We start from the raw sequence: 14667 nt of genomic DNA, 5'->3' as shown, positions 1-14667 counted from the left end.
AGAAGTAAAAGTATATGCAATGTCACTGTTACTATTCTTGGCAACAAATGAAACCGTAACTAGGGGTGAAATATTCAAATTACTATTTAAGACATCTGAGGCTCAACAATCATACTCAATTTTTACAGAAATAAATAGCTTACTAAGATCTTCACCTGACTAAAGGGCTGTTCAGAGGTGGGGTAAGTCAAAACACACTTAAGAGAAATAAGCTGTTTAAAAAGGGGCAAGTTTCTTATTAGTAGAATGGTAGATTCTTCCAAGTAACATTGAGGGGTTAAAATTATGGACTAATTGTCTTTAGGTATAAGTACTCAGAGAATATATTCAAAATCTAAATAAATAGAAACCCAATTGCTAAATCACAAGGTTTAAAAGCTGTGTATAAAACCCCACTTCCCCATCTGAGGAAGTGAAATATTTTTACTTGCAGGCTTTAAAAGGATCACTGAGGGAAGAAAAGACATTTCTTCCCACTCCCACCATCTCTACTTCTGAGAATCCCAAATGCATCCAACATGGAATTAAACAAGGCCCTAAATAACCAAGGCGAGTAATACCTGTCTGGTTGTAATGCATCCAGTTCAGCATGATCTCAGGAGCCCTGTACCACCTAGTGGCCACGTAGCCTGTCATTTCATCATCTGTGTGCCGAGCCAGTCCAAAATCCAGAATCTAAAGGGCAGAAGAGGAACAGACAAACTGCTAAGACTTAGAAACAGGCAGGGAAAACAAAACAAAACAACAACAAACAAACCTCTGTTGCCTTATTAAAAAGGAGAACAAAATAGCACTTCATAAAGAGATTTCCTGGTCCATACTTAGAATGTATGGTAAATATACAGCAAGAACTTAAACTGAAATTACAAAAAGCAAAACAAAAATGTCATTCCTAGGTATTTAATCAAGTGCAATGAGAACTTACGTCCATACAAAGGTTTGCATATGAACATTCACAGTTGCTTTACACAGCCTCAAACTCAAGCAAATGTCCATCAGCAGGTGGATAGATTTAAAAGTTCTGATATGTTCATAAAACAAAATACTATTACCAATAAAAAGGAAGAAACCACTGACACACACAATACCAAATCATTACACCAAGCAAAGGCCAGACACACAAAAATACACACTATATGATTCCATTTACATGAAACTCCAGAAAAGATAAACCTAATCTATAGTGTTAGAAGCAGATCCATAGTTGCCTGGAGCCAGAGTTAGGGGTGGAGGGGTAGGGATTGACTAGGAAGGGACACAATAAACTTTTTTTTTTTTTTTTTTTTTTTTTTTGAGATGGAGTCTTGCCCTGTCGCCCAGGCTGGGGTGCAGTGGCGCAATCTCAGCTCACTGCAAACTCTGCCTCCCAGGTTCACGCCATTCTCCTGCCTCAGCCTCATGAGGTTTCACTGTGTTGGCCAAGATGGTCTCTATCTCCCGACCTCATGATCCACCTGCCTTGGCCTCCCAAAGTGCTGGGATTACAGGCATGAGCCACCGAACCTGGCCATAAACTTTTTAAAGTAATCCAAATGTTCTTGGCTGGGAGCAATGGCTCACACCTGTAATCCCAGCACTTTGAGAGGCCAAGGCAGGTGGATCACGAGGTCAGGAGATCGACACCATCCTAGCTAACATGGTGAAATCCCATCTCTACTAAAAATACAAAAATTAGCCGGGTGTGATGGCATGCACCTGTAGTCCCAGCTACTCGGGAGGCTGAGGCAGGAGAATCGCTTGAACCCAGGAGGCAGAGGTTGCAGTGAGCCAAGATCGCACCACTGCACTCTAGACTGGGCAACAGAGCGAGACTGCATCCAAAAAAAAGAAAAAAAAAAGAGAAATGTTCTTTATCATAAATGTGAGTTAAGTGGAAATACAATTTTGCCAAATGAAATGGTGCATTCTAATGTATAGAAATATTTTTAAGTTAAAAAAATGAAATAGAACAAAACAAGTTCTAGAGCTGCTTGCTCTTTAGAAACAATTAATTCACTTATTTTTTATTTGAATTATTTTGAGTGAGTGGGTTTCTGCCATTTCTCCTCTTAGAAATGTATTTAATCTAGTTATCACCTCTTTGGGACTGCTTATTTGATATTTGCCTATTATCCTCCTTTATTATGACTAATATATTAAATTTATAATTTAACTTTATGTTAAAATAAAAACAAGTGATGCCACTTTCAATGTCACTTAGCTTACTCAGAAATGGTTTAAATTTCAAAGTCTGATAATAAAAATAATACGAATTTCAGATAGTCATGGCTCATAAATCTACTCCCTATGAAAGTTTGCCTGCTTAGTCAAACATATAATCTCAAAGTAAAGCAAACAATGAATACTGTCTCTTCATTTTACCTTCAGCTCACAGTCTTCATTCACAGCTAGATTACTAGGTTTTAGGTCCTAGGAAGCAAATACAGGGAAGACAGGATCAACTTTATGATGCATGATCAATTCTCCCCCTACAGGTAATAATGAGGATCCAGACATAAAAGACTTCATCCAGCTATCAAAAGACAATCTCCATCCTACAGTCAATATCCAGTCCAAGTTAGCCTTACATAGAAAAAAACTATACATCTTCTTTCTTTAATCAGCCTAAACCTACAGTAAAGTTGCAATCAATCAACATTTCAATGGCTAAAGTTTAGATTAGGATCTTGGCTAAATGCCATTCTTTCACTCTCATCCCACTTCCCCAAAATAATGTAATCAAAGTCACAATACATACCCTGTGAATTATGTCAGCTGAATGTATATACTGCAAAAGAGAAAAAAGTCAAAGTTACCTCCAACCTTCTACTGTCATATAACATATTTGCTGCACATTTTCATGAATCAGTAAGAACTGCTAGTGTTAACAGTAAGATTAGAAATCAGCATAAGTAACTATCAGTATTGTGTACATTTACCATTACTATAATTTCCACAGCCATTGACTCCACTCAGTTGAGCTTTTAATCTATTTTCTGGTTGGCACTCTGGAGCTCAATAAGGACTCAAAGCGGCTAAATATCAAAGATGGGTTTAATTTTAAAACACTGTTTATCTGCCCCTCCAACAAATAAATTAGTCTTTCTTGAGGATTTTTTGAAAATCTCAACATTACGCTGACCAGATATTAGATTACATCAATAAATTATTGTTTAGATGTAAGAATGAAGAGTCCTTATCTTTCAGATATGCATACTGAAGTATCTATGGATGGTATTATATAATGTCTAGACTTGCTTTAAAATAATCCAGGGCTTGGGAAATACAAAAGAAACATGATTGGCCATATGTCGGTAACTATTGTCACTGAGTGTACATGGCAGTTTATTGTACTATATGACCTTTACTTGTGACTGTATGTGTTTGAATTTTCCATTAGAAAAGTTGTTTACTTGTTTGTTTAAGCCCTAAAAGGAGGGGAGAAAGGGAGAATTCATTTTTAAAAATTATTACTTATATTATCTGTACCTTTAGACCTCGGAGAATTTGGTAGATAAGGAACTGAACATGGTCATCTGTGAGCTTCTGACATTTCACAATGTTGTTCAGATCTGCCCCCATGAGATGGGTCACCAAATACCTAGAAATTAGTGAAAAGTTACATAACAATCTAGAACCCCTAAGAAAGTTCTTATCTTCACAAGACTTTTATAAGTTTTTTGGTTTTTGTTTTTGTTTTTGAGACGGAGTCTCACTCTATTGCCAGGCTGGAGTGCAGTGGTGCAATCTCAGCTCACTGCAACCTCCGCCTCCCAGGTTCACGCCATTCTCCCGCCTCAGCCTCCCAAGTAGCTGGGACTCCAGGTACCCACCACCACGCCCAGCTAATTTTTGTATTTTTAGTGGAGACGAGGTTTCACCGTGTTGGCCAAGATGGTCTATCTGATCTCCTGACCTCATGATCCACCCGCCTCAGCCTCCCAAAGTGCTGGGATTACAGGCGTGAGCCACCGTGCCCAGCTCGACTTTTCTAAGTTTTTAAGGGAAGGCTACCCTTCCCTTAAAATGGTAGCTGTACCATGATGACAGCTAAAAGTTAAGAACTACTCATTTTTTGGGGGGAAGGGCACCTCATTACCTCATTTTCAACATCGCTATTCTTTTACTTTTCTTTTTTTTAGAGACAGGGTCATGCTCTGTCATGCAGTGGAGCAATCATAGTAATTCACTGCAACCTCAAACTCCTAGGCTCAAGTGATCCTCCTACCTCAGCCTTCCGAGTAGCTAGGACTAAAGGTGTGCACCACCAAGCACAGCTAATTTTTTTTAATTTTTATGTAGAGATGGGGTCTCACTATGTTGCTCAGGCCGGGCTCTAACTCTTGGTCTCAGGTGATCCTCCCAATTCAGCCTCCCAACATTACTATTCTAACTTTAACTACCTGCCATCTATTCTAAACATTTACAACTTATTCCTACTTGACATATCTTTTTCCAGGTTATTTCAAGAAAAAAGAAACCAGGCCAAGCTTTGTGGCTCACACCTATAATCTTAGCACTTTGGGAGGCTGAGGCAGGAGTGTGAGATCAGCCTGGGCAACATAGGGAAACCCCATCTCTACAAAAAATAAAAGAGAAAAGAAAACAAAAAAAGCAAAGGTAGGGATTAGAAAGATACATATGTCAGTATCAGTTTTCTTAAAAAATGTTATTCTTGCATGACAAATATATAGTATAACTTACTGCATGGCTATAATTAAGTATCTTGTAGTTTTAAATCCACCACTACATTTTCACCTCATTATAAGTCTTCCACATTATAGGTTCTAAAATAGGAGTATTTTTTTATTTTCAAACTATAATTCTTTTTCAGGAATGATTAGTGAAAGGATTTTGTTCACTGACAATATTCCTGCATTTACCTTAAAGGAAGGAGGAACATGTTTTATCTGGAGGCAAGATGAGGCATTCCAGAATTTCTCCTCACAGGTGTGGTGCTGGTTATTTATCCCATCTTTATGTGGTAAGATTAGGGAATGATTACATTCAAGTCCAACAGGTTCACCACACATATTCTACACACAATGCCTTAACCCACTCATTACTGTATTACACAGCTATGGAAACATAAAAAGTAGATCGGTTCTAAAAAGGCTGAATTTTTTTTTTTTCTTGAGACAAGAGTCTTGCTCTGTCGCCCAGGCTGGAGTGCAGTGGCACAAGCTCGGCTCACTGCAACCTCCACCTCCCAGGATTAAGTGATTCTCGTGCCTCCACCTCCTGAGTAGCTGGGATTACAGGTACTCGCCACCATGCCTGGCTAATTTTTGTATTTTTAGTAGAGGCAGGGTTTCATCATGTTGGCCAGGCTGGTCTCGAACTCCTGATCTCAAGTGATCCGCCCACCATGGCCTCCCAAAATGCTGGGATTACAGGCGTGAGCTACCGTGCCTGGCTAAGAGGCTGAATTTTTAAAAATAAGTGTAAGTTTTATTTACTGTCTAAGAATCATTCCTATTCCTGAGGTTGGGTAATAATATATATCAGCTGAGCTATAAAGAACACTGGTTTCATTTCTATTTTCATTTTTTATGGATTTTGAAGGGAAGAAAGCAGGTCAGTAATTTAGATCTATTATTAATGTATTATAAGAATAAACGTGTGTGTGTGTGACCTCTCTTTATATACCTACACACACAACTAATACACTATATTTATTACTTTCTGTCCTCCAAGAGGAATGGAATTTTTTTCTCTGTCATAATTTCCCGGTAGGGCTGCCATGGTCAGTTCTCAATTTCATGAAGATCAACAGGACTTAACCTAGTTGTAACCTTAAGATGTTAGCATTTCATATTTTTAAAACTTGCATGTTTATACTGCCTTCAGGAAAGAGTAGACTCTAAATGTAATTAATAAGTAAATGAGACTGAAATGTTTTAAGAAATGTTCCAATCTGAACATAACATAACCAAAGGCACTAAGTAGCACTTATTCTGAGTCCAGCACTGCAGCAAGCAGTTTATTATGTCCATGTCTCATGTACTCTTCCCATAACTCTGAGAGATAATGTCCATTAGCGTTCCCATTTCCTTGACAAGGAAATAGAGACAGAATAAGGATAAACCATCTACTCAAGGTCAAAAAGAGTAGTAATGTCAGGAGTTGGATCTAAAACTAACTGACCCCACAGACCATAATCTTAATCACAGCACATATTCTTCCAACAATTCTTTCAGCTGATACAAAATTTACATCAAGGGAATCACCTTTTTAAAAACTCTTATAAATGTCACAATAACTAGGGAAGCAATATGTCTGAATAATTTCCTTAATAATTCTCAATACTGTATTTACTATCAAAGTTAATCTTAACAAAGTTCTTAGGCTGGCAAGAACATAGCAGTATTCTGTCCTAATCACAGTTACTGTATTTTTTAACCCTAAATTGATGCATAAGCTGAGGAAGACAGAATCTAATTTTGGTCATATAAGACTACTTTGCACATAATTATATTTTTTGACATTGGATAATAAGAGGGTTATTCTTTGAACTTTTCTAAATAATTTTATGGAGAAGAGACAAACATAACTTATTTTTAAATAAAAATAATAATAGTCCTAACTAATACGCCTGAGCCAGTTCACAAAGGTTAGGTAAAACTACTAATGAAACCATAGCAACTTCAAGTACAGTTATTGTGTGTAAATGGTTACCAGTGAGTTAAGAAATATTAGGCAGCCAGATGACCACTGACTGCATGGTGTGAGAGAGAGAGAGAGAGAGAGAGCTTTTAATTAGAACAGTTTACCACTATGTAATTTCTCTCAAATCCTTTACCCCTCAGAGACCACATCCATTTTATCACCAAAATTTAGGACAGTGAGACTGCCAAAACATTATGCAAGTTTATAAGATTAATTAGTCTATATAGTAATAACTATCAAGCATTACTACTAAGCTACAATGAAATAAACTGAAAGGCATTATTTATGGCAGAAGCATCTTGCAGGAACTAACTTAATCACTATACTTGTTTCCAGGAGGCCCAAAGACCAATCCATGACCACCAATTGTTACATTCTAACTCCCATATAGAAAGATTTTCAAAATAAGTCTTACAACAGGGGACAAAAGCAAGCATCATGCAAAGTTGCTGATTGTTTATGGAAGATGCACCAACTTCTAAAAATAATGAACAGGATGGGGGCAAGGAATATAAATGAGCACATTTTAAGAAGCACATTCCAAAAGAGGCATTAATGGAGAGTCACATGATTTCTATAGTATTTGTTTCTGGAAAGCATAGTCAATTACATTTTAGTAAAGACATGCCTAATATTGTCAATGTATATAACACCTAAAGTAAATTAAGTAAAGTAAATTAAGGAAGGTTAGACTTGAGTATGGTTGGAAAGCTATCTAGTTCTCACATCTTTACAAAGGAATTAAGTTAAGTTGGACTTTATTAGGCTAAAAGCTGAAAACAATTTCATGGACTGATACAAATCTTGTTTTTCACTTTTCTTGTGAAGTTGGTCTTCTTTAAATTTAATCAAAGTATAGAGAGCACAAATCACATTTCTCAATGTGACTCCTGTGAGTAAAATGTACTGTGACAGCAAGGAAGAACTCTGTCATAAACGCTTTTCAGTACTCTAGACAGCACCCCATTGTACAGCTTCATTTATACTTCTTGGATAATACCCAATTGTTAAGACCAGCACCACTGTCCCCGCCCTCTTCCTCCCCACCTCCCACTTTTTAAAGCACAGAACAATCAGAAAGAACCTATGTAGAAAAAACTCTTCTGTATCTATAGACTGGCATCTCTTAACTACTATCAGTCCTATTCAAACCAATTATCAAAAGGCAAAAAACAAAACAAAACAAAAAAAACATTTATTCCATATTTAAACAGGGTGCTTAAAACAATCACAGGGATTGACAATTTGTAAGCACAAGCTTCTGCAACTCACCTATTGATCCTTGGGACTTACTACAGTCTATTCTCAACACAGGGGAAGAGTGAGTCTTTAGAAATAAAACTCAGATCAGGGCACTCCTTTCCTCAAAAGGCTCCCTATTTTACTAAGAGTAAAACACAAAATTCCTTTCAATGGCAGACAAAGCCCTACCTAATCCAGTACACTGCCCCTAATTATGTCTCTGATTTCATAGTCTATGTCTCTGTCCCTTGCTCTTACTCAGCTCCACACTGGCCTCCTTGCTCCAGTTCCAATATATCATGCAGTCTGCCTCAGGACCTTTGCACTGACTTCCTCTTCTGCCTGGAATGCTCTTCCTCTAGATACCCCCAGGTCTAATTCCTCTACTTCTTCACACTTTTGCTCAAAATTCATCTCAATAAGGCCTATTCATTTAAAATTTCATCTTCCCCCCTGCCCTTGTACTCCTAATTCCCCTTTACTGTTCTACCTTTTCTTTTTAGTTATAGCATTATTGTCTGCTAACAGATTATGTAATTTCCCTTTTTATATGCTCAGTGTTGTTTATTGTTATCTGCTTGTACAATGTTCATGGAGGACAGGGTTATTTTTTGTTCCCTGTAGTATCTAAAGTACTGCGAACAGTGTCTGATAGATAGTAGGCACTCAATTACCACTGAATGACTCAGGACAACTCACACAGCACTACTAGTAAGACAAGACAAGGGCTCATTTTATTGAAATATGTGTGCCAAAGATCTTATCTGGTAGGCAGACCAGACTGTTCTAATTTAGGGGTAAAAGAACCATTCAGCAGCCAAGTAGGCAGCTTAGTAGGCTTATTTCACAACAAATTATTCTCATTTGAAGCAAAGATTACTAAAAGATGCCTTCTACATTACCTGCATCAATGAAACTAGACTCAATATTTTACCACACAGTCTACATTACAGGATGAAAACAAAAAAGCTAGTCAAAGGAAGAGAGCACTGAGCATGCTTTCAGACAACCAAATCATCAACCAGTTATAAACAGTGACAGCACAAAGTCATTCACTCATTCTATCACTCCATCAACAAATACGTATTTCTGGGCCCTCGGGATGCAGCAGTGGCAAAGACAGATACAGCATTTAGATGAAAGGAAGGCATATATGAATATATAATCATAATAAAGGGACATATGGTGCTGGAGAACACACAGGAGAGGGTCCCAGAATAGACTTAGGAAGGAGTGAATTAGAGAGAGATTGCTGAAGGACTCAAACTCTAAGCTAGGCCTTGAAGCTTCTTTACCTATTAAAACTAGCTAATCTGAGAAAAAGGTGGCATCTTATTGATCACGTCAGGCAAAAACTGAATGATATTTTCTTAAGAGATATGTAACTTATTTAGATTTCAAACGTGAGTTTGTAAAAACATCTACAAGGAGTTTCGCCACCCACCATCCCCATTTCAGCAGACCTCTCTGATTAAAAAAAAAAAAAAATTGTAAACATAAATGTTAATAGTTAACTCATTAATCTTTTTCCTAGACCACTTCTCTTCCTGTGTTCACTATCTTGAGCACTTAGCCTAGTTTCAAGCAACTAGGCTAGGTATTTCTTTCAGCATTATTTCCAAAAATACCATGTTTATTAGCTAAATTAGGAAATAACCTATAAGTCCAAGCAACTCGGCTAGGTATTTCTTTCACCATTATTTCCAAAAAGATCACATTTATTAGCTAAATTAGGAATAACCCTATACATACACACATACACATACACACACACATACACACACACCCAGAATTCCATTAATGCACAATTTTTATCCAAGTACAAAAGAAGAATCAATAGTTATTTTCATTTAACACTCTCCATTCCATACAAATCTCTTTTCTGTACACTTTACATATTTCCTTCATTCTCTGTCTGGAATAAATTTCAACTTCCACATCCTATCCCTATTTGTTTCTTCGGACACAGTTATTACCTTCTTTAGAGGCTTTTCTCCACTAAGCTTCTCTAATATTCTGAGTTTCATGCAGCACCCTGTAAGTTGTCTAGACATTACAGATTTGACTCAGCCCTTCAGTTATTTTAGGTAAGCATTTCTTAATAAGAAATGCCTCATTTCTTTAATAAGACCATAGCAATTGGAAAACGAGACAGGCCCTTAGTTTTGGCATCTCACATAGAACTTAACACAATATTTACTCAATAAGAAGGGGTAGCAGACTTTCAAATAATAATCATAGCCTTAGATCAGAAAAATGTGATGAGAAATAGGTTTAGAGCCAAAAGACCAGGGAGAGATGCAATTTTGTATGTGATATTATACAATTAGGTTCATCTCTCTCAACCTCAGTTCCCTCATCTGAAAATTAGAGATAATACCATCTATTTCACAGGGTTGTTGTGTCAAATGAGATTATGTGAAAGCCCTTTGTACCCTCCAAGATGTTACTGAAAAAAAGAAAGTTTTTATAGAACTGCTCACCCACATGTTTTGTCAGTTTCACTCATAAGCATAAGACCCTGTTTTTTAAAGAAAGGACATAGTTGTAATGTTGGCAAGAAGTCAAACCAAAAGAAATTAAAGTCAGATATTAACAATGAGAAGCATCATTACATAAATTTAAGTTCCTAGAAAAGTCTTAAATCCATTTCAGATTTTCAACTAGTATGCTCATCCAAAATATTTCCTAATGTGTTAAGGATCCAGGAGAAAACTGCCTCTGGTAAAATGATATCTTTTTATCACACACTATGGAATGTGTTTGTGTGGGGAGGAAGGGGGAGAGAGTTGTAACTATGTCATCCCACATAAAGTAAAACCTTTCATCCTTTTTCCAATCCCATTTCCAGTTCCCAGTACCCTTTGATCTCTTCTCTAAAGCAACCACCTTAACGAGGCTTAGCTTATAAAGCCCCAAAGATCTAGTCCCTCCCCATTCCAGCTTCATCTTTTGCCATATACACCTCTATTCCCACCAAACACACACACACACACACACACACCTTTTCTGCCCTCAGCTCCCTCTCTCGGCCCCTGGATGAACTTGTACTTCCCTCACCTTTCCAACTCTCCTTCATCCGTTAAGCCCTCTGTGTATACATCTTTTTTGCAGAGGCTTTCCTGAAGACACCCCACGTCTGGGTTAGGTGGCCATACTATGCAGTCCTTTAGCACTCTATACCTGCCCTATAATGGCAATTCTTGTGTTCACCTGTTTAACAAACAATGGAGTGCACGTTACTGTTCTAAGTGCTAATGATTCAGCAACAAAGAAAACAAACTCCATGCTGAAACAGAGCTTACAAACAGAGGGAGAAGACAGACAATAACAAAATTTGCTAAGAACAAAGCACGGTAAGGAGTAAACAGTGACAGTAGGGGTACTATTTCAGTTAGAATGGTAACAAAAGAAGAGCTTCTGATGAGAAGACCCTTGGGTAGAGTCCTGAAGGAAAGGAGACAGTCATGTACGTATGTGGGGAAAAAGTTCCAGGGCAATAACAGAAACTGGTGCAAAGGCCTTATTGCAAATGTGGTTGTCTGTACTCAAAGAACAAGAGGCCAGAGTGACTGGGGTGGAGACAGAGTGGAAAGAGGACTAGGTGAGGTTAGATTAGAGAGTACACCAGAGACCAACTCATGTAGGACCTTTCAGGTCTTACCACATGGTATTCTGTTTGATCATTTACATTGTTCTTCTCTCCCATTAACAGCCTCAGCTCTTATTTACTGTTATATTCCTCAGAGACTATTGCTGTGCCTAGCATAAGGTAGATATTCAAATATTTATTGAACAACATCAGGTTAAAATGTAAATCCAGAAATTTCCTTTACCAATTCAGTGTTTTCAGCAATTTTTACATTGAAATAAAAAGCTAAAGTTATTAGTTGAGCAATCATTGTTAGTAAGTGGAAGAAGTGGTCTCTTCTCATTGGCTTTCACTAAAACAAAGGCTGATTAGCCTTGTTGTAGGTCTTCTGCTCTATCATGGTAGAATCCAAAACCCCACTTCCATTTCCCTCTTCAAGAATGAAGCAGAGATAAGGAATTCAGTGTAAGAAACCTGGGATGGGGACTTGTAAAATAAAGGAAAAAGTATCAGAAGACTAATTTCCACTTAACTCATGACAATTCAGTTTCCATGAAATTTGAGGAAATAGTTCCCAGGAGGAATAAAAAAATTCTTGTCTACTATGCTTGTGCAAAGAACCACTACAGTTAAGAAAAAGGGGTGGAGGGGCATGGTGGCTCATATCTGTAATCCCAGCATTTTGGGAGGCCAAGGTTGGGGGATTGCTTGAGTCCAGGAGTTCATGACCAACCAAGACAACATAGCAAGGCCTTGTCTTTACAAAAAAATAAAAATAGCTGAGTCTAGTGGTGTGAGCCTGTAGTCCCAACTACAAAAAGAAAACACACACACACACACACACAAAGAAAAGGCAATATCGTAGTAATACTAAATTACAGCTTGCTCTGGTGTTAGGTTCAAATACTGGCTATTTAAGATTTTTGCATTTCTACTGGTAATATCTGCTGAATACACAGAAATATATATGCATGCAGTCTCTTGCCAAACATTACTATCAAGAAGCCAACAGAAAGGCCCAAAGGATTTCCAATCATTTAAGAGATCTAGATCTGCTGTATCTTTAGAAAATTTTGCCATCTGTACAACCACATCCTATGGCGGTCAAGAGCAACTCAGTATATCCATCTTTTAACACTGCATTTTCCAAAAATCATCTCCATCCAGATTCAGTAACTGTATATTGTTCCTAATGTTCAAAATGCACTACCTATTGTTCCTTTCTCAAAGGTATAGTCTTCATTTGTAAGAATTAAAATTTAAAACATAGCAAAAATCTGAAGTAGTCATGTACCACGTAACAATGTTTCAGTCAACAGTGGACCACATATATCACTCTGTCACCTGGGCTGGAATGCAGTGGCGCAATCATGGTTCAATATAACCACTGCCTCTGGGCTCAAGTGATCCTCCCACCTTAGACTCCCCAGTAGCTGGGACTACAGGCATGCACCACCATGCTCGGCTAATTTTTTAAATTTTTTTGTAGAGAAGGGGTTTCCCTATGTTGCTCAGGCTGGTCTCCAGCTCTTGGGCTCAAGTGATCTGCCCACCTCGGCCTTTCAAAGTACTGGGATTATAGGAGTAAGCCACTAAGCCTGGCCTACAGTACCATATTTTTACTGAATGTTTTCTATATTTAGTTATGTTTAGATACAAAATACATAGCATCATGTTACAGTTACCTACAGTATCCAGTACAGTAACATGCCATGCAGGTTTGTAGCATAGGAGCAACAAGATACACCATACAGACTAGATGTGTAGATTATACCATATAGGTTTGTGGAAGTATACTCTATGATGTCTGCACAATGACAAAATCACCTAATGACATATTTCTCAGAACACATCCCAGTCATTAACTGATGCATGACTGTATATAAATTAAAAGTGCTAACTGAAACATAAAGGCACAAATACACGTACCACATGATTAAAAGTCAACTGTAGGCCAGGTGCGGTGGCTTACACCTATAATCCTAGCACTTTGGGAGGCTGAGGTGGGCGGATCACTTGAGGTCAAGCGTTCATGACCAGTCTGGCCAACACAGTGAAATCCCACCTCTACTAAAAATACAAAAATTAACCAGGCGTGGTGATGTGCGCCTGTAATCCCAGCTACTTGTGAGGCTGAGGTAGGAGAACCGCTTGAACCTGGGAGGTGGAGGGTGCAGTGAGCTAAGATCGTGCCACTGCACTCCAGCCTGGGTGACAGAGCGAGACTCCGCCTCAAAAAAAAAAAAAAAGAAAAAGAAAAAAAACAACTGTAAATCTGAAAGTAATTAGAGATTTTGCTAATTAGCATTTAAAAATTTGTGTTCAAATTATAGCCTGTTCTAAACAGGTAGCTTGTAGAACCCCTCTAGCCTAAATTATGTCTGGTTTGGCCAGAAGTGTAGGTTTTCGTTTGTTTACTTGTTTTGTTTCAATGTGAATTTGAATACTCTTAGGAGGTGCAGATGTATTTTGCCACAGACCCCACCACTCCCAATTGTGTAACACTTAACCTCATTTATGTTCTTTGTGTGACCCTGAAGGTATTTAAATTTGCAAACCCTGCAATTGTAGGTGAAGATGTTTAGTTTCTTATGCATATCCCAAAATAACTTTAGAAAACACTGAAATGGCTGGGCTTGGCGGCTCATGTCTGTAATCCCAGCACTTTGAGTGGCCTAGGAGGGCGACCACCTGAGCTCAGGAGTTTGAGACCAGCCTAGGCAACATGGCAAAACCCCGTCTCTACCAAAAATACAAAAATTAGCTGGACGTGGTGGCCCATTCCTGCAGTCCCAGCTACTTGGGGGACTGAGGTGGGAGGGTTGCATGAGCTGGGAGGCAGAGGTAGCAGTGAGCCGAGATCTTGCCACTGCACTCCAACCTGGGTGACAACAGGGCAAGACCCTGTCTCAAAAAAAAAAAAAAAAAAAAAAAAAAGAAAACACTGAAATAACTATAGTCATGAACTACAGTGATTTTTTCAGTGATATGAACATCACAATAAAGAGTAAACAATGGAATATTTTTCTAAGGGCAAACAAGTTCATTCTATTTTCAGAGACTTTCTGTAATTTAAAACACTTCAGAAGTCAATGACCTCAATTCTCATCATTTTACAGGGAAATGACTGGGCCTACAGTGGTAAAGTGACTTGTCCAAGGTCATATGGCCAAATGGTAGCTTGG

At 38.1% G+C, this 14667-nt stretch overlaps 1 protein-coding gene across 3 annotated transcripts in view; it reads right to left on the bottom strand.

Annotated features, from left to right (window-relative positions):
- MAPK14 (mitogen-activated protein kinase 14) overlaps window positions 1-14667 on the bottom strand; it is an 83537-nt gene that overhangs the window by 34637 nt on the left and 34233 nt on the right. For all 3 annotated transcript variants that reach the window (XM_054491211.2, XM_054491213.2, XM_054491212.2), the window contains exons 4-7: window positions 3469-3580; window positions 2738-2767; window positions 2362-2409; window positions 561-675 (exon numbers count right to left, since the gene is read on the bottom strand). In XM_054491211.2, coding sequence (XP_054347186.1) covers window positions 561-675; window positions 2362-2409; window positions 2738-2767; window positions 3469-3580 — 305 coding nt within the window. The remainder of the gene's footprint in view (window positions 1-560; window positions 676-2361; window positions 2410-2737; window positions 2768-3468; window positions 3581-14667) is intronic.

Source organism: Pongo pygmaeus, chromosome 5, assembly GCF_028885625.2.
Source record: "Pongo pygmaeus isolate AG05252 chromosome 5, NHGRI_mPonPyg2-v2.0_pri, whole genome shotgun sequence".
Lineage (NCBI taxonomy): Eukaryota > Metazoa > Chordata > Mammalia > Primates > Hominidae > Pongo > Pongo pygmaeus.
Note: the sequence above shows the minus strand (reverse complement) of the source record. Positions and strands in the feature narration are given on the sequence as shown.